General features: G+C 43.3%; 2 protein-coding genes across 2 annotated transcripts in view; one reads left to right on the top strand and one right to left on the bottom strand.

Annotated features, from left to right (window-relative positions):
* The window catches only part of FGD1 (FYVE, RhoGEF and PH domain containing 1), a 68,972-nt gene extending 58,433 nt beyond the window's left edge, over positions 1-10,539 (top strand). Inside the window, exons 13-18 of the mRNA XM_006875258.1 lie at positions 6,682-6,712; positions 7,183-7,284; positions 7,581-7,706; positions 7,883-8,044; positions 9,252-9,395; positions 10,234-10,539. Coding sequence (XP_006875320.1) covers positions 6,682-6,712; positions 7,183-7,284; positions 7,581-7,706; positions 7,883-8,044; positions 9,252-9,395; positions 10,234-10,539 — 871 coding nt within the window. The remainder of the gene's footprint in view (positions 1-6,681; positions 6,713-7,182; positions 7,285-7,580; positions 7,707-7,882; positions 8,045-9,251; positions 9,396-10,233) is intronic.
* Positions 10,540-12,422: 1,883 nt separating this feature from the next.
* TSR2 (TSR2, 20S rRNA accumulation, homolog (S. cerevisiae)) lies at positions 12,423-20,436 on the bottom strand. Its single transcript, XM_006875257.1, has 5 exons — positions 20,356-20,436; positions 20,111-20,201; positions 13,479-13,570; positions 12,784-12,960; positions 12,423-12,557 (listed from the first exon to the last, which is right to left on the bottom strand). Exons 1-5 carry the CDS (start codon positions 20,434-20,436, stop codon positions 12,423-12,425), a joined length of 576 nt encoding a protein of 191 aa, XP_006875319.1.
* Between the last annotated feature and the right edge of the window lie 314 nt (positions 20,437-20,750).

Genomic DNA, 20,750 nt, shown 5'->3' with positions numbered 1-20,750 from the left:
GACAAAAGTGTATTGTCCCCCTTTGCTCTGAGGTTCCCGGGGCGTTTTTCCATGGTGTCTACTCCCCCGCTTGGTCTTGCGTTTGGATTCGCCCAATTTGTGGGCTTGGGGACGCCGAGCCCGGCAGATTCAAAAGTATGCGATTTCTTACTTTTGCTACAAGTTCCACTAGCTCTAAGCCTTCAAACCTTTTAAATATTCCTGTCTCTGTGGTTCTAAGTTTTGGAGCTCTGCCCTGGATCTGCTTTCCTTGGTATTCTGTGGTATCACTGACAGCGAACTTCGCTGCACCTCCACCCTAGCCGCCATCAAGCCCCGCTTCCGCAAATACCTTTTTTAAACAACATGAAAGACCACTATACACATGGACCTCAACAGATGGAATACAGAGAAATTAAATTGACTACATCTATGGAAAGAAGACAGTGGAAAATTCCCTTATCATTAGCCAAAACAAGGCCAGGGGAAGACTGTGTAACAGACCATCACATGCAATTTCAGGCTAAACTTAAAGAAAATGAAAACAAGTCCACGAGAGCCAAAATATGACCTTGAACATATCCCACCTAAATTTAAAGATTATCTCAAGAACAGATTTGGTGCATTAGACACCAGAAGAATTGTAGGATGACATCAAGAACCTCACACAGGATGAAAGCAAATATTCATTAAGAAGACAAGAAAGAAGGAAAAGACCAAAATGGTTGTCAGAAGAGACTAAAACTGGCTCTCCAGTGTAGAGATGCTAAAGCAAATGGGAAAAAATGAGGAGGTGAAAGAGCTGAACAGAGAATTTCAAGGATCAGCTTGAGAAGACAGAGTCACATATTATAATGAAACATGCATAGAACTGCAGTTAAAAAACTAAAAGGGAAGATACACTCAGCATTTCTCAAGCTGAAAGAACTGAAGAAAAAAAAAATTAAGCTTCAACTTGAAATACTGAAGGATTCTCAGGGCAAAATAATAAATGGTGCTAGAAACATCAAAGGAAGATGGAAGGAATACACAGAGTCATTGTACCAAAAAGAAATGGTTGATATTCAGCCATTTCAAGAAATAGCATATGATCAAGACCCAGTGGTGCTGAATGAAGAAGTCCAAGGTGCAGTGAAGGCACTGGCCAAGAACAAGTCTCCGGGAATTGATGAAATACAAATTGAAATCTTTAAGTGATGTAGCACAAGAGGTACTCACTCATCTATGCCAAGAAATTTGGAAGACAGCTACCTGGCCAACTGATTGGAAGGCATCTATATTTATGCCCATTCCAAAAAGAGGTGACCTAGCAGAATGCAGAAATCATAGGATATTATTATCACATTCAAGTAAAATTTTATTAAAGATCATTCAAAAATGTCTGTACCAGTACTTTGACAGGGAATTGCCAGAAGTTCAAGCTGGATTCAGATGAGGACATGGAACAAGGGGATGTAGCTGACATCGAATGGATGTTGGCTGACGACAGAGAATACTAGAAAGATGTTTACCAATGATGCTTTACTAACTACTCAAAGGTTTACAAAGATGTGCGGATCATGACAAACTATGGGCAACATTGGGGAGACTAAGTATTCTGGAACACTTAACTGATCAAGAGGCAGTTGTTCAAACAGAATAAGGGTACACTGAATGGTTTAAAATCAGGAAAGGTGTGCACCAGGGTTGTAATCTTTCCCATATTTATTCAGTCTGTACGGTGAGTAAATAATCCAAGAAGCTGGATTATATGAAGAATGTGGCATCAGGATTGGAGACTCATTAACAACTTGCAATATGCAGCTAACAATCTTGCCTGCTGAGAGTGAAGAGGACTTAAAATACTTACTAATGAAGATCGAAGACCACACACAGCCTTCTATATGAGTTGAACCTCAATGTAAAGAAAACAAAAATTCCCACCACTAGACCAATCAAGAAACAACATCCATATAAATGCAGAAGAGATTGAAGTTGTCAGACTTCATTTTGCTTGGATCCACAATCAAAACTCATGGAACCAGCAGTTAAGAAATCAAATTATGTATTGCACTGCACGAAGCAAATCTGCTACACAAAACCTCTTTAAAGTGTTCAAGAGCAAAGATGGCAGTTTGAGGACTAAGGTGTGCCTGACTCAAGTCATATTTTTGATAGCCTCATATGCATGTGAAAGTTGGGCAATGAATAAGGAAGACCACAGAAGAATTGATGCATTTGAGTTATGTTGTTGGAGAAGCATATTAAAAGTACTATGGACAGCCAGAAGAACAAACAAATCTATTTTGGAAGTACAGTCAGAATGCTCCTTAGAAGTCAAGATGGCCAGACTTTGTCTCTCATACTTTCGACATATTATCAGGAAGTATCAGTCCCTGATAATACATATGTGATGCTGATCCGGTGTTGCTCCTACAACATCACATAGGTACGCATACCTGTTGTATATGGAGTCCTAGTGTGGCGCTGTAAGATAAGCCCTGGCCTGCTAACCACAAGGTTCAAACCCACCAGCTGCTCCATGGAAACCCTATACAGGGTTGCTAGGAGTCTGAATCGACTTGACGGTATTTACAACATACATATATTCTTGGGAGTTTACGAGGAGTCCTGATGTAGCATTCTAAGAGAAGCCCTGGACTGCGAACCATAGGCTGGCGGTTCAAACCCACCAGCCACCTTGCAAACCCAATACAGGGTCACTATGAATTGGAACTGACTCAGTGGCACTTCACAACATTCACAATCAGTGTCCATGGAGGTGCAGCAGTCAATAAATCCAATGTATTTTATTGGGCAAAGCTGTTGCAAAAGACCTCTTTAAGGTGTTCAGAATCAAGGATGTTACTTTGAGGACTAATGTGCACCTGACCCAAGCCATGGTATTTTTATTCACTGCATGCATGTGAAAATCATTTGATGAGTAAGAATGACTGAAGACTTGATTCTTTGAATTTGGGGGTTGGCAAAGAGTATTGAATATGCCATGGACTTCCAGAAGAAAGAAACAGATCTGTCAGGAAGTGCAGCCGGAATGTTCCTTAGAAATGAGGATGGGAGGCTTCATTTTATTTACTTTAGACATGTTATCAGGATGGACCAATCCCTGGAGAAAAGACATCATGCTTAGCAAAGTAGGGGTCAGCAACAAAGGGGAAGACCCTCAAGATGGACTGGTAAGTGGCTGCAACAATGAGTGTACAACAAAACACAGCAATGGCAGAGAACCAGTCTTTCATTCTGTTGTACATAGGGTTGCTTTGAGTCAGAACCAACTCAACAGTACCTCACACATAAATGCCTACATACACACACGTTATTTTTGCTGTTTCAAAATTATATATGCCGTAGTAATTACCAACAGGTCCTTTTTTCTTGTGTACTTTTTAATGACATCATTTAACGTTATCAAGTTGTACACACTTTACCCCCAATCAGTGTTACATTTCCATTACCAAATGTAGTGTCTACTATCTAGAATTTGTCTTCCTCTTGTCCCCCACTCCCCAGGTAACTGCTAATGAACATTGTTGGTGGCGTTAAGATGCCGTCAAGTCGGCTCTGACTCATAGCAACCCTGTGCACAACACAATGAAACACTGCCTGGTCTTGCCACCTTTCGCACAATTGTTGTTCCTCTTGAGCCCACTGCTACTGCCACTGTACCAACCCATCTTGTTGGGGGGGAGGGGCGTCTGCCTCTTTGTTGCTGGCCCTTAAAGAACATTGTTGATGTTGTTTAGTGCTGTAGAGTTGGTTCTAACTCATAGCAACTCTGTTTAGGGTTTCCAAGGTGGATTTGAACTACCAACCTTGCAGTTCAAGCTGACCTGGCAGTCCGGTTTATATCCTACAGCGCCACATCAGGACTCCAAATGAACATTAATTTGTCATATCTGCTCATAAAAATGAGAACATAATTTTTTGTGTGTATATGATTGACTTATTTGCACAACATATAATGTCCTCCAGATTCATCCATGTTCCAGGATATTTTGGGTACTCCTTTTTATAACTGAGTAGTAGTCCATTGTATATATGTACATTTTACTTATCTGTTCATCTGTTGACAGGAACTTGGATTATTTCCATCTTTTTTGCTGTTGTGAAAAATGCTGTGAATATAGGTGTTGCATGTCTGTTCATGTCAGTTCGATGAGATGCCTAAAGTACATACGTAGGAGTGAAATTGCTGGGTCAGATGGTAGAACCACTACCTTTCAGTTTTTGAGGCACCACCAGACTCTTCCACAATGGCTGCTCATTTTGTATTCCCACCATCAATGGCTGACAGTTCCAATTTCTCCAAATCCCTTCTAACATTTCTTATTTTTCATTTCTCTTTTATCTTGGCCATCGTGGAGGTGGGAGTAAAATGTGGTTTTAATTTGTATTTCTCTGATGGCTAATGATACTGAGCATCTTTTTGTGTCTGGTGGCACTTGAATATCCTTTTTGGTGAAGTGTTTGTTCATGTCCTTTGCCTAGTTTTTTATTGTCTTTTTATTAAATTGTATTAATTTTTCTATATATTTTAGTTACCCATTAAAACTTTCTCAAAGACTATTTTCATCTGTATGTGTCTCTTTACTTTTTGATAAAGTCTTTTGATGAGCATATGTATTTAACTTTTATGAGGTCCCAGTTATCTATTTTGTTTTCTGTTGCTCCTGCATTCATTATTATTTTTGATAATCTATCATTGAAATAAATTAGGTCCTGAAGTTTTGGTCCTATATTTTCTTTCAAGGACTTTATGGTTTTAGATTTAATTATTTAGGCCCTTGCTCCATTTTGAATTAGCTTTTGTATATGGCATGAGATACGGATCTTTTTCCTTTTTCTACATGTGGAAATCCACTTTTTCTAGCAGACTATTTTATTTATTTATTGCAGACTGTTCCTTCCCCATTGGGTGGATTTGACACCTTGTTGAAAATCAACTGACCATAGATGTTTAGATTTCTTTCTGGGTTTTCAATCCTATTCCATTGATCTCTATGTCTAGCACTGTAGCTGTGTAATGTCTTGAAATTAGGAAGTGTGAGGTACACTGTGCTTCAAAATTGTTTTGGCTATTCAGAGTCTCTTGTCTTTCTATATATGTAAGTAAGAATTAGTTTTTCCATTTCTATAAAGAATGCTGCTGGAATTTTGATCAGGATCACATTGCATTTGTGGATTGCTTTGGGTAGTACTGATATCTAGACAATATTAAGCCTATGCCCCTCCTTTTTTAAATGAAAAATATCAAATATCCAGAAAAGTACAAAGAATAGTACAACAAGCTTACCACTTAGACCTTGAACCTTGACCATGCATTGGAGCCAGCTAGGGAACATCATCATACAGTGAAATGCACAGATCTCAACTGTACCAAGGATGAATGTTAACAAATTAAAAAATCCGTGTCCCATATGTATTTTTTAAACAACAAATACTACATATATTTAATTTATGTTATTTACACTTAATATATTATAAACCTCTTTCTACACGCTATGGGTCGGAACCGACTCGATGGCACTTAACAACAGCAACAACAACAACATCTGGCAGCGTAGTGGTTACAAATTGGGCTATGAACCTCAAGGTCAGCAGTTCGAAACCACTAGCTGTTCCACGGGAGAAAGATGAGACTTTCTGCTCCCGTAGAGTTACAGCCTTGGAAACCCTGTACAGGGTCACTATGAGTCGGAACCGACTCCACGGCACATAACAACAACAAACATCATTAATATTCTCCTGCAGTAGTGGAATACCATTTTTCCCCTAATTACCTATTATAGGCTGCTTCCAATTTTTTATTGTAATAAACAGCAATGAAAAGGACAATCTGGTAGCTAACTATTGACTTATGTCCTTGATTCTGTCTGAAGTAGCCCTAAGGATACAGACAAAATTGCATATTAGAAAAATATTTTGATGTCTAGAGTGTGGATGTGGAAGGAGATTAGAAGAGGTAAGGTGGTAGTGAGTAGTTGATGAGGCTGCACCAATACAGAGGCCCTGGAGAGTACAGGAGAAACAGAAGAGTCAGGCAAGGAAGGCAAAGGGAAGGGGAACTCAACACTGATTGAGCATCTAGTATATCAGACATTGTGCTGGGCACTTTATACATGTCACCTCAGCTACTGCTCAGAACAACCCAGAGAAAAGTAATCATCATCTCCATTTCACAAATGAAAACAAAACAAAAAAAACCCTGCCCTTTCTCTAACTTGACATTCCAGCAACAGGGTTTCTTTTCATGTTCCACACTTTCTTACACATACCTTACCCTTGTACCTGAGACCTGGTACTTGCTTGAGGAACCCTTCCTTAAAAGCCCCCACTCCAGTTTCAAGCCGGGACAGGTCCCCTCCTCTGGGCTCCTCAGCCCTAATTTCATTCTGTCATACACTGATCCCCGTTTATTATCCATGTCTAGCTCCCCCAGTACACCATGAGCTCCTTGAGGGCAAGTATTCTCTGAGGCCCAGATTCCTAGCACCAAGTCTGGAAGGTTTTAGTAGATGTTGAATGAATAAACTCAAACAAGTTATATGACTTGCCCAAGATCACACAGGTAATATTGAAGGATCAGAAGGTTAAATTCAGGTCTGTCCTACCCTAATACCAACCCTTTAGTACTACTCCAATTGCTTTTTGCTGGCCTGCCTAACCCAACATTTCTCTTTTTTCCTCAACCCCTACCCCAAGGACTGAGGAAGAGAAGAAAGACTGGGTCCAGGTAACGTCTAAGAAGGCTTTGTGGTAGGGGACAGGAAGAATACTAATAGCTCTATGAGTTGGTGGGCTTTCCCCCCAAAACTCACATCTCACTAGAACAGGTCTAGACAACTACTTTCAAACAAACATTACAATCCCATTTTATAGATAAGCATACTAAGGTCCAGAGGTTAAGCAGAAACTCACAAATTATTTTAGAAAGCTGGTTCCTCTGAGGGTTAAGCCCAGACGGCAGCCAGAAAGGCCTTCTGAGGCTTTTCAGCCATCACTCCCCCTTCCCCATTTCACAGATAGAAAAACTGAGACCTAGATTTGGGAAGGAACTGGCTCAACATCATACACCAAGCAGGGGCAGAGCTGGACCTTGAACCCTACTTTTCTGACTCCAGGCCAGGGCATAGGAGGGTGAGTTAAGGGTGGAAATGGATTTGGTTGTGGGATGATCTAACCTCAATTCATTCACCTCCCCAGGCCATCAACTCCACCCTCCTGAAGCATGAACAGACTCTGGAGACCTTCAAACTGTTGAATTCAACAAATAGGGAAGATGAAGACACCCCGCCCCATTCTCCAGTAAGAGCGCATATCCCCTTTTCCTGCACTGGGTCCCCTTTCAGACCTATCTTACCTTGACTTGCTCTTTCCAGAAAGGCAATGAATGTGTGACCTCAAAAGTACAGTCTTCTGTTGATAGGACTGCAGAGAAATCACTGGGGAAAAACCAAGACCCAGAGAGTAGAAGTAACTGTTTTCAGTAGCATAGTGGATCTCCTAAATATGTCCACTGCACCTCATAATAATCCATGCCTTGGGATAAACAAGGATTGGGGTATAAACATCTCTGACCTGGAACCTGGCCCTCCCCCCAGAATGTTGATCTTGGAAAGCGGGCACCTACGCCCATCCGGGAAAAGGAAGTCACAATGTGCATGCGCTGCCAGGAACCCTTCAATTCCATCACCAAACGCAGGCACCACTGCAAGGCCTGTGGGCATGTGAGTGTTGGGAGGCAGGGGCAGAGTTGGGGAGGGGATGGGCTGGCAGTCCAGTGGCCCACTTCTCTGTGGGTACCCTCCAAGTGGGGGTAGGCTGCAAGTCCACTGGGGGAGATGATACACTGAAGAGGAAGGCCTGCTGGAATCAGGCTGCTCTTGCCCACCTGCCACCCCAGGTGGTTTGTGGGAAGTGCTCTGAGTTCCGGGCCCGCCTCATCTATGACAACAACCGCTCCAACCGTGTGTGTACCGACTGCTATGTGGCCTTGCATGGGGTGCCTGGGAGCAACCCAGCCTGCAGCCAGCATACACCTCAGCGTCGGAGGTCCATCCTGGAGGTAAGAGCCATGCCCTTACTACCCTCTCCATCCCAACCATATGGGTCTCAGGCACATCCCAGAACATTCAGGGTGCCATATTCATCTATTGAACAAGTGACCCAAGGATGGAATGAGAACAAGAGTGACTAGTAGGAATTTTTCTATGAACTTTTTGAAGCCCCTCATATCATACATTTCCTCTTCACAGTAACTAATCTACCTGTTATTACTATTCCTATTTAAACACAATGAAACTGAGGCCTAGGAAGGTTATTTACCAAAATTACACAATCATCAGTGAATGGTAGCACTAGAATTTTTTTAATTAACAAATTATCTTTTATTATAAAATAGGATATTAGGATATGTACACTGAAAAGTATGAACAAAAATAATAATAAACATATAAAGGGTCTTTAAAAAGTTCATGAAAGAATTCCATTCTTTTCATTCCATTTCTCAATGAACTTTTTGAAGTCTCCTTGTATTCCTTCCACCTAGGTTACCACATATATTTTCCTTCCTGTCTTTCTAGTTGCTAGTGCATATTCACAGATGTACACATTTGTTTTTAAACCAAATCAAGGTATTTATTTAATGCTTAAAGAGTGTCTGCTCTATGCCAGGCACTAAGTGCTTTTATTATTTTATCATCACAACTGCCTTCTAAGGCAGTACATTTTCATCTAGAGCTGGGATTCTAAAACAGACTACTTTAGTCATCCATTCCCCTCCATAACCATAATGCATACTGCCTTTTGTGTATAGAATGGATGTGTGATGAAAGATGACAAAAAGGTTAAGTATATAACTTGAGGAATAAATGGACTGAATGAAGAAAGAATGCCTGATTAGGGATTCAGATGAGATGTCTACACCCTTTCTACTAGCACTTACAGAAGCAACAAGCCAGGACCTCGATCAAGCAGACAAATGTAGTTTTGAATCCCAAGTTTACCTGACTCACTGCGTGACAGTGGGCAAATCACTCCTGCCATCTAAGCTTTGTGTTATCTGAGATATGGAAATAGTAGTCCCTATACCAAGGGGAAGCATGAGGGTAGCACAGGACCAGGCAGTGTTTCATGGTGTTGCACATAGGGTCACAAGTTGGCACTGACTCAACAGCACCTAACAACACTGGGGTGGGGTTGGGGGAGGGTTGAAGCCAAGAGGATCCAGGCCAGGCCATCAACATTGATGTCCCCCATGTCTCTGGCCACAGAAACAGGCCTCAGTGGCTGCAGAGAACAGCATTATCTGCAGCTTCCTGCACTACATGGAGAAGGGCGGGAAAGGCTGGCACAAGGCATGGTTCGTGGTTCCCGAAAATGAACCCTTGGTGCTGTACATCTATGGAGCCCCTCAGGTGTGCATTCTACTCCTTCAGGTCCATTTAGCCATCTAGAAAGGCCAGGCTGGCTCTTCCCCTATAGTCCTTCATTCCTCCTTGGCCTTGGAGACTTGTTAAATGCTGTTGAGTCAGTTCCAACACACAGTGACCCTGTATAGGGTTTCCAAGGAGCGACTGGTGGGTTTGAACCAACCACCTTGAGGTTAGCAATTCAGTGTGTATCCTACAGTGGAGATTAGGGTGAGCCTAACCCTACGTGTTGGTCTGCTAACCACAAGGTCAGCAGTTTAAATTCACTATCTGCTTCGTGAGAGAAAAGGGAAGTTTTCTGCTTCCATAAAGATTTTCACCCCCAGAAACCCTACACAGGGTTGCTTTGAATAGGAATTGGCTTGATGGCAGTAAGTAGGTGGGTGGGTAACCCTATCTAAGGGAATTCAGAATCTCCTTTCTTATAAGGTAGGCTGGTTAGGAACAAGGAGCATTTGCTGGCCAGGGTATGTTGAGAAAATTGGGATTAGTTGGGAGAGCTGCTTCCTGAAGGACATAGGAGTGGAGGTGGGGTACTGCTAGGTCCAATTTAGAGTGGAGAATAGCTTACAGATAGAGCAATAGCATGGAAAAAGGCCTGAAAACATTATTTTTTGTCTTCTAGAGAGACTAGCCCAGCTGATTTTGGGGTAGAAAGAAAATGGTATTTGAACCAGCCTATGCCTTAGATTCAGTTTATTTTTCTGTTGATAGCAGGTTTATTGATAAGGGGAAGGAAGAGAACAAATGCTAAACCAGCTGTAAGTTAGCTAAACCAGTTAGAAGTTACCACAAGGTAACCCCGGCTGTCCCTGCTTCCCAGGATGTGAAAGCCCAGCGCAGCCTGCCCCTTATTGGCTTTGAGGTGGGGCCTCCGGAAGTAGGGGAACGGCCTGACAGACGGCACGTCTTCAAGATCACTCAGAGCCACCTGAGCTGGTACTTCAGCCCGGAGACAGAGGAGCTGCAGCGCCGTTGGATGGCTGTGCTCGGCCGGGCAGGCCGCGGGGACACGTTATGCCCAGGGTCCACACTGTCTGAAGACAGGGAACTGGAGGCAACACTGGTGGCAGCATCAGAAGCCAATGCTGAAATCCCTGAAGCTCCCCAAACCCAAGATAAGACCTAGAAGGTTTGAGGGTTAGTGGGAGCACCCTGTCCCACAAATTAGTTGTACGTAGCCAATTAGGGGATTCAGCCGCCTCCTTCCCAGCTCAGTCAATACTTGAACTCCCATCACGGGCACTTTCAATCCTGAATGCTGGGTTTTGGATTTTTTAATTCATCTTTTCACAAAAACATGGGCTTTTAAAAAAGAAAAAAAAAAACTGTACTCGTAAAGTGATGTTAATTTTTTAAATCCTTCCCTACCAGAAGGTAGGAACTATTGCTAAATCAGCCTGAATTAGGCCATTATGTGCCTCCCCCTACATCCTATAGATTCTGCTTCCACCCAGTCCCCACTGAAAGCACAGGAGGATTCAAGTGCCAGCGCTGCTAATTGATCCCTCTGGCCAGTATCGGGATCACAATGTAGGGTGGTGATTGGACTCTTCCTATGACTTTCCCATGACTTACAGTGTCTACCCAGCCCCAAGGCTACCCAGTATTTTATCCTTTAGACCCATGGCAGGGCCACTGGGCAGGACAGGGGAATGGAGGGTGGGGTGGGAAGAACAATGGATACTCTTTGTTTTCTTTTTAAAGAAAAATACAGTTGATTTCAGGCTTACAGAAACATCCAGAGCACTTCTATGCTGCTTTTGTCCATCTATTTATTTGTTCAAAGTGCCAGGCTGCTATGGTTAGCCCATAAACTTCTTCTTTGCTGTGCTCTAAAGCTCAGCCTCCAGAAGACTGATTTCAAGGCCACAAATTCAGCAAAAAGGTATTTATTGAGTTCTTAAGGCTCACCCCTAAAACTTGAGTGGGATGAAGAATGGGGGAGGGATTGGAGGAGAGAGAAGACAACTTGTCCAACTTGCCTAAGTTCATCACCTAGCCAAGGTCTTAGAATTTCTGAGAGAATCCATGGCTGGAGACTGGGTTCCAGAAAGGGCTCCAAGTTCTGGGCTTGGCTTACCACAACTGCAGGTATGTGTGTCACTTAAAGTCCATGATATGTTCTGTGAAATAGGACGTTATATAATTTGGACACTTTGAGAACACCATATTAAAACCTTATGGGAGGCTGCTTCTGGTTATCCTGGTCACCACTGCTGCCACCGTGGGTAGAAGAGGCTGGTGGCAGCGGGAGTGGGACAAAGGGAAGTAAGTGGGGAGGGAGCAGAGTGTACCTATCCCTGAGCAGCAAGGGCAGCCCAGGCCCCACAGCTGCCACCTGCCTGTCCTCCAAACAATACTTGCGAGCCCATGCCCAGAGCCATGTGTCTTCCTGTATCCCACCTGTAGTCCAGTGCTGCAAGAGCCTGGATTTAGGGTCTTTTCGGGGGAAATAATAAACAAAAAGAGAGCTGCTTTCCCTTAAAAAACTAAACAAAAACCTTTGGGGCCGTGGACGTATATGTGGTCAGATGTTGCCCTAATGAAATTTAAGCAATGTATAGCTACACTTCCATTATAATATCTTTGACTATTCTCGCTTCCATTTACATTTTCATCTTACCATTCCAGACTCAACCAGCCCCCTAGCACTAAGTCCTCTCCCTTCACAAATCCACCTGCCCAGTCAACCAGTGTCCAGCTGCTCCTCCATCCACACTCGCACACACTCATGTCTCTCTCTCTTCCACACTGATTGTACCCAATAGGTACTGTGCTGAGAAATCTGGCATCAGGTAACAACTTAAGGTACAGGGGAAACAGTGGACCAGGTCCCACCCCTCCATAACCAAGGATCTTCCGGCTTTTCTTCCCACAGAGGGAGTTGGGCAAGGAAGTAGGGGAGAGGGTAGGGTCTCAGTCAAGAGGTCTATAACCCTACAAAAAAGTTCCTTAAAACAAGTCTCAAAACAACTAGCAAACAAGGGTCCAAACCATTTCTATCCCCATTCATTTCTTTCTCCGGACAATGGTCCAGCCATCCTCCACTATATCCTCTTCCTTAATACTCTGAGAGTCTGGGCCAGAGGGTTCCGGTGGAGGGCAGACCCCATCTGTAGCTGCCCCATCATTCGTAGCTGTGACCTGGAGGAGAAATACAAGATAGAGCTAAATAGGACATCTCCCAGTGTGGCCACTGGAGACCCAGGCTCTACTTCCAGCTTTACTAGAATTGGCTGTGTGACTTTGGGGAAGTACCCGCCCTTTCTGGATAATACCACCACCACCACCTCATCACTTCCCTGTGAAATCAGCTTATCTTCCAGAGAAATGTAAACATTTGCATTCTCCCCAAGGGGCACCCCTTCACCTCCATCTCCTCCGTGCTGTTTGCATCATCCTCATCCTCATCAGTCTCTCTGGCAGTCGTAAGGGCAGTGGCTGTGACCCTGCACTTTCTTTGGGTGATGTGGGAGGCCATCTCCCTCAGAGCTGCACCATCACCTCTCTGGAAATGGTGGAACATGGTCTGCAGCTGCTGGCTCACCTACCAAGAAAACACTCAACCAGCTTGGATTTTACAGAGAATCTGCTGTACAACTAGCTCACCAGACATCTGCAGCAAGATTGGGGAGGGTGTCCAGAAGCAAGTAGAGCTCTTTCATTCCCAAGAAGTTCATCAATGAAGCAACCACATATAAAGGTTCAGGTGAAGGGTTTTCTAGAAGGGAAGGCATACAGACTGGGCTTTGAAAGACACAAGATATCAAAAGCAAGGTAATTGGGGTTGGGGCCTTGGAGCAGGAGATGGAAATATACCAGGCCTCTCCTGCCCTTGAAATGGGGGAGATGAACAAGTCTAACTGGGAATGATGTCTTGAGAGAAATACAAGAGGAGTATCAGGGTCTGGAAAGTTCTGGGAACATCTTTTTCCTCTAGGCAGTAAGAAATCAGAAGATTCTTGTGCGGGAATAATGGTTATAGAAGGAGTCCTGGTCCAAGATAGAGCGTTAGGGAGAGAAAAGACTGCAAGGAGATGGAAGTTGTGTACACAATAAGCTCACCTGGGGCAGACTCCCATCCTCCACAACTGTATCAAACTCGTTGCTCATGAGCTCCCCGAGGAAGTCCTCCACCTCATCTAGCTCCAAGTCAGCTGAATAGGAAAGGGCCTTTTGGTCAAAGACCAGCCAATCTTATCAACCTTATCCTCAATACTTACTTGGTGGGTCCACATCTGGTTGGTGGGTAAAGGCCTAAATAGTGAGTGAGGCTTTTATTCACTGAAGTGTTCTGCATTCTAGATCTTAACATGATTTAAAAAAATAATAAGAACACTAAATAAATATTAATATTGAATTTCTTATATCCTGCATCCCATCGGCCCCTTTTTTTTTTTTTTTTTTTTTTCCATACATCCTAGCCTGCAGCCTCCTGTTCACCTTCATTCATTGTGTCTATTTTATCTGGTATACCTTCTATGTGACCATAAACAAGTGATTTACTCCTTTCTGAGCCTCAGTTTTCTCATCTTTAAATGGGGCTAATAGTGGCCTCCTTGAAGGTATGTTAGGAGGTATCATCCAAAACAATGCCTGGCACAGGAGAAATCCATAATCCATGTTAATTTCCATAACTCAAGGACTAAAGTTATTGAAGAGTAGAGACCCTTCAGAAAAGGTGCCATTGTTACAGGAGGCCACAAACCAGTGGGGTAGCTAAGAAGAAATGGGTGTTAAGTACTTACAATATTAAAATTAAATCGTCAGATCCTTGACTTAAAATCTTACAGTGTGATCTTGGCCAAGTCTTCCTCTGTAAACTTCAGTTTCCTTACAGGCCCAGGTCAAGTTCTCTATATTTTCTTAATTTCTCTGTAAGAAAGACGTCTACAAAGTTCCTCACCCTCTCTTCACTCCACATGCTCTCCCTGAAGGAATTAATTCACTCCCTTGTCTTTCCCTACTATCCTCTCCTATTATTGCTGTTTTGTTGCCATTGAGTCAATGCCAACTCAATGGCAACACCATGTATGCACAGTAGAACTGCTCCGTAAGGTTTTCAAGGCTGTGATGTTTTGAAAACAGATCACCAGGCTTCTGAGGCACCTCAGGGTGGGTTGAAACTACAAACCTTTCAGCTAGTAGTCAAATGTAATTGTTTGTACCACCCAGAGACTCCACCATTCTATCTTCATATCCCCCAAAATCTATCTCCAATACAGACTACCTTCTGCCTAGATGTTTCACAAGTAGCTCACAGACTGTCATTGAGTCTATTCCAATTCATAACAATCTTGTAGGACAGAGTAAAACTGCTCCAGAGGGTTTCCAAGGCTGTAAATCTTTACGGAAATAGACTGCCATATCTTTCTCCCATGGGGCCACTGACCTTTGGTTAGCAGTCAAGCACTCAATCATTGGACCACCAGGCTCCTAAAAGTGCCTTAGATCTTTCATATCCAAAGCCAGACTCATCATTTACCCTCCCAAACCTCCTTCTCACCCTCCATAGCTATTCTGCCCCATGTTGTCAGTTGCCATCGTCTATTTTGACTCATGGTAATCCCATGAGTAGAATTGCTCCATAGGGTTGGGTTTGTTTGTTTGCAGGGGAGTGCTGTAATCTTAATGGAAACCGATCACCAGGTCTTTTTTCTATGGTACCAATGGATGGGTTCCAACCATAAACCTTTAGATTAGCAACTGAGCATAAGCAGTTTCCAACACCTAAGGGACTTCCTCTACTCACTTCATGAACGGCACCTAATTTCCCCAGAAACCTGCCTTTTACTTCCCCCACTCTACAGCCAAGCAGTCTCCAAGACCCCAATCTACTCTTTACCATGACCATTGCCACTGCCCTATTACTCCCCTTAGAACCTGTCCATGAATTTTTAATGCCTACTTCAGTGCTTCCTAGTCTACCTTTGAGAATTCTCTGTTCTGCTGGGGGGAGGGAGGCAGCTTGCTATGCATCAAAATCGACTTGATGGCAATGGATTTGGTTTTGGTTTTGATCAACCGGATGCTTAACCACTGCACCACCGGGGCTCCTTTTGGTGCATAAAAAACTCATTGGAAAGTGTCTATTTAGTGGTCCTTGGCTGCTAACTGAAACATCAGTGTTTCAAAGGTCAGTGCCTCACCAGGCACTCCATGTGGCAGCCTGTTTCTGTAAAAATTACAGCCTGGGAAACCCTACTGGGTCATTCTGCTCTGCACTACAGTGTCACCACATGTATCAGAATCAACTTGATGGCAATGGGTTTGCTTTGGTTTTTTGATAATCCTCATCCAAGGAGTTCCTGGCTGGTACAACTGTTAAAGCACTCACTACTAGCCAAGAGGGTGGCAGTTCGAATCCACTCAGAAGTGCCTCAAAAGATAGGCCTAGAGATCTGTTTCTGAGAAGTAGCCTTGTCTGAAAATCCTGTGGAGTATAGTTCTACTCTGCACACATAGGGTTGCCATGGGTCAGAATCCACTCACCAGCAATCGATTCTCCTTATCCAAGGAATCCCTAGGTGGTACAAACAGGTAACGTGTTCAGCTGTTAACCAAAAAATTGGACAGAGGTTTCAGTTTATCCAGAGGTACCCTGGGAGAAAGTCCTGGTGATCTACTTAAAAATCCCATGGTATAGACCAGGCATATTGGTCAGGCATAGAGTGGTAGAACCCAAGACTATGACCCCTGGTTACTCTTCAGGTCTGGAACTGAACTCACCCCCTGTGGCTCAATTCTCAGTCAAGTAATACATGTTGTTGTTGTTGTTGTTATGTGGCATGGAATCAGTTCCGACTCATAGCGACCCTGTACAGGGTTTCCGAGGCTGTAAATCTTTACGGGAGCAGAAAGCCTCATCTTTCTCCCATGGAACAGCTGGTAGTTTTGAACTGCTGACCCTGAGGTTAGTAGCCTGATTCGTAACCATTATGCTACCAGAGTATGGTGTTGCTGTTAAGTGCCGTTGAGTCAGTTCTGACACACAGTGACCCTGTATAGGGTTTCCGAGGAGCAGCTGAACTTGAACCACCGACCTTGCAGTTCAAACAGCTTTGCAGTCTGGTGCATTAACCCACAGTGCCACACCAGGACTCTGTTACCACAGTATAGGGGGGTGGAAATTAGTGAGGTCTGCACACCATAGAATGGTCAACCATTCGAGACCAAAAAAGCAACATTTACCTAGGGACCAAATTCAGAAGGGTGGAGAAACAAGAAGGAATGGAAACAACACACTGAGGAAATGGGATAAATGACACTGCACTGAGTGGACTGCAATCGAGGTGTTATGATTTGTTGAATGCAAAACTGGTGACCTGCTCTGTAAACCTTCACTCAATTCCCAAGAAAAAGTTTAAAGAAATGTAAAATAGAGATTGTTGTTGTTGCTAAGTGCTGTCAAGTAGGTTCTGACTCATAGCAAATAGGGTTTCTGAGCAGTGTGAGAGGCCTAATATTTTAGCTTCTACCAGTAGTGGTTACGAATCAGGCTGCGAACCTTAAGGCCAGCAGTTCAAAACTACCAGCTGTTCCACGGGAGAAAGATGAGGCGTTCTCCTCCCCTAAAGATTTACAGCCTCGGAAACCCTGTACAGGGTCGCTATGGGTCGGAAACGACTCGACAGCACTTAACAACAACAACAACAACCACATAAAAAGAATCATATATAGGTACCCACTTAATCTTTCCAACAAATTATCAAAGTAGATGTAACTAACCCCATTGTGAAGATAACATTCAGCTTCTGTATATTAACTATCCTGCTCAGTTATAAAGAAGTAACAGATGGAGCCAAAATGTATGCCTACATCTGGTGAACATAAAAAACAAACTTTTCTCCGTTATTTTTTGCTTCTTCTCATTATTCTAATCTGTCAAGTTTAATGTAGATGTTCAATCTACAAAAGAAATACCTCTTGTGAGAGTATTAAATATATGTGAAATTGTCTTGATCTAGTCTTGTTAATGGAGTAGCATAGTGGTGATGAATCGGGCTGCTAACCTCAAGGTCGGCAGTTCAAAACTACCAGCTGTTCTGTGGGAGAAAGATGAGGCTTTCTGCTCCTGTAAAGATTTACAGCCTCAGAAACCCTATGCAGGGTCGCTATGAGTCGGAACTGACTCCACAGCACACAACCACCACCACCAGCCTAGAAATATGTTTCAGTTCTAGAGGGGAAAAAAAGTTTATATTGGGAGGCAATACAGCATTTTGTTAAGTATGTGAGTTTCAGTCAGACTGACTGTATGAAACCAGTCTGTCTCTTACCACATGAGTCTCTTAGTGCAATATGTATAGCCTTTAACTTTACTCTAGCTGTACAATAGGGATGATAATAATAATGCGTAGCTTATAGAATTATAGGACTTACAAAGAAAATGCAAAAAAAATATCTGGTACATACTAAGTTAACTGTATATAGCTAGTTCATTACGTGAACTTCCCTATTGCATACCTTGTGAGCTACATTGTAGAGATTAGCTTATGCCCTTTTCCTTTATTGCAAAATATTCTATGCTGTCATATTTGCAGTTTTAATGAGCCTGATTGACTTATGCATATCATTACTTCGTCTGGACAGTACAATTATTGATTCAGTAAATAACAGCAGAGGACAATCTCCTGTCCAATGCAAAGACCAGCCCTACAGCATCCCAAAACATAGGCAACCAACCTTCGCTCCTTCAGATAAAAAAAAACAAAAACATTCAAGAGTAAGGAATATCTGAATCCTGGTTCTCCTGACCTTGGGAATGTTACTCATCTTTTCTGAGTCTTAATTTCCTCTTCTAAACATCAAAATATTGCATTTCAGCAGGGATTTCTAAGGGTAATGTGAAATAAGATATATACAAACATACTACGTGATCAATATTTTATTGAAAGAGGCATTAAAACAACTTTATTACTTAAAAAAAAAAAAAAGACTTATAGAAAACAGTTCTGACACAAATGGAGTTGCCATGATTTAAGGAACATCCTGATGTTAACTGGTTATTCTTATCCAAGCCTTTAATATGCTAATGATTACTGAGACACTTAAATGGGAATAAAAGAAAAGTTCCTCTATCATTTAACTAGAGAAGCTTTTTCTTCACTGAACATCTAACAGGACTAGTTTTTCACAGCATACATTTTAGCAATCACTAACCTAAAGAATAGCATAGTGGTTACAAACCGGGCTGCTAACCTCGGGGTCAGCAGTTCGAAACTGCCAGCTGTTCTGCAGGAGAAAGATGAGGCTTTCTGTCCCGTAAAGATTTACAGTCTCGGAAACCCTGTACAGGGTTGCTATGAGTCAAAATCTACTCCATGACACAGTACCACCACCACCACCAGCCTAAAGAAGGAGTCCGGTACTGTGGGCTAATGCACTGGTCTGCAAAGTTGGTTTGAACCACAAGGTCATCGGTTCAAGCTCACCAGCCACTCCTCGGAAGCCCTATACAGTGTCGCTTATGGGTCGGAACCGACAGGACGCCACTTAACAACAAAAAAAGCTTAAAGAAATATGAATTATGGTGCTGGCGTAAAACAAGGAATATACCATGGCTGCCAGAAGAACAAATAAATCTGCCTTGGAAAGAGTCCAGCCAGAATGTCCCTTAGAAGTAAGGACAGCAAGACTTGTTTCATGTACCTAGGACATGTTATCAGGAGGCAACAGTCCCTGGAAAAGGACATCATGCTAGGTAAATTAGAGAGTTGGCGAAACAAAGGAAGACATGCAACAAGATGGGTTGACAAAGTGGCAGCAACAATGAGCTCAAATAGAACAATAATTGTAAGGATGGTACAGGATCAAGTAGTGAATCATTCTATTATGCACGGGGTTGCTATGAATTGGAGCTGACTCAACGGCACCTAACAACAAATCCTAAAGAAAAAAATTAAAGGCATGTAAGATCGTCCATATTTTAGTCTTTTTTTTTTTTAAGGGGGAACGGGGAAGGGTCTCCTATTCCCTAGCTTCATTCTCCATCAGTCACCTACCCCACACATACCCTTACTCCAAATATACCACCTTTTCATACCACTTTCCAAATATACCACCTCTTCATACTACTGAACTGCATTAAAAGTCTGCAATCTAAAGGTCTATGGCGGGAAAAGGAAGCTTTCTGCTCCTGTAAAGATTTACTGCTTCGAAAAACCGCGTGGGAATCCAAGGTTTCGTCTGGGGAAGATTCTTACAAGAGTGTTATTCTCTCTGTCTCTCCCACTCAGTTAACTTATCCTTATCCTTTAAGACCCAGCCCAATTACTACCTGCTACTCTCTCAAATTTCACATTCCCCCTGGATCCTGCATTCCTCTATATCAAATCCCACTGTGTTAATCTATTTGGCTCCTTCACTAGACAGTAAACTTTTTTATGAGAAACGACTTTGTCCCATGTCCACCTCAAGAGATCTGCTGGATCCCTTATTCTTTTAACGACCCCTAAGACAAGGGTAGGATAAGCACTGGACTGTTAACCCCAAGGTCGCCAGGTCAAATCCATCAGCCACTCTGCAAGAGAAAGATGAGCCTTTCTGCTTCCGTACAGATTTACTGCCTCGGAAACCTTACACAGGGTCGCTGAGTCAGAATTAACTAAATGGCAGTGAGTGATGGTCCCTGTACCTTAGGGATGGGTTCCTCTTTCCCACACCTCCAGAGACGGGTCGGAACGTCTCACACTCACCATTGTGGATGAAATACTCCTCCATTGCACCCCCTAGCCACTCGGCCTTCTCCTGGCTGTGCACGCCCCCGAAACCATTCTCCACAGCGATCTGCAAACACAGGCCAAAGCCCAACACGTTAACGTGAGAACCGGCTGGAGGTGTGGTGGGGAATCGCTGCCTATGCTGCCCAGTCAAGCCTCACGCCGACAACTCCTGTTCTGCTCCAGAGTCTAATCTTTACCCAGGCTTCGGCCTCACTCACCTGTAAGGCCGGCCAGGCCGCCAAGGCCGCGCGGACGCCAGCTCCAAAGAGCAATCGCGGATCTTCACCAACGCCCGCCATCATGACCCTCTCGCATCACGTGAGACATACACCGCCCAATCCCTCCTCAGCTTCGTCAGGCAAAATGAGCCAAAAGCCGATTTGAGAATAGACGCGATTTTCAATGATCTGGCAGTAAGACTAGAGCAATAGAAAAGTCTATTCGAACGATCGATGGTGCATCACAAACCAAAACTAAGCAAACCTACAGCTCAGGAGTGGCATTGTGGGTTACTGCGCCAGACTGCAAAGTCGTTTGCAAGGTCGGCAGTTCAAGCTCACCAGCTGCTCCTCGGAAACCCTATACAGGGTCTCTATGGGTCGGAACCGAATCG

This window comes from Chrysochloris asiatica, unplaced genomic scaffold (genome assembly GCF_000296735.1).
Source record: "Chrysochloris asiatica unplaced genomic scaffold, ChrAsi1.0 scaffold00315, whole genome shotgun sequence".
NCBI classification, from domain to species: Eukaryota; Metazoa; Chordata; class Mammalia; order Afrosoricida; family Chrysochloridae; genus Chrysochloris; species Chrysochloris asiatica.
This window is presented reverse-complemented; position numbering and strand designations above follow the sequence as displayed.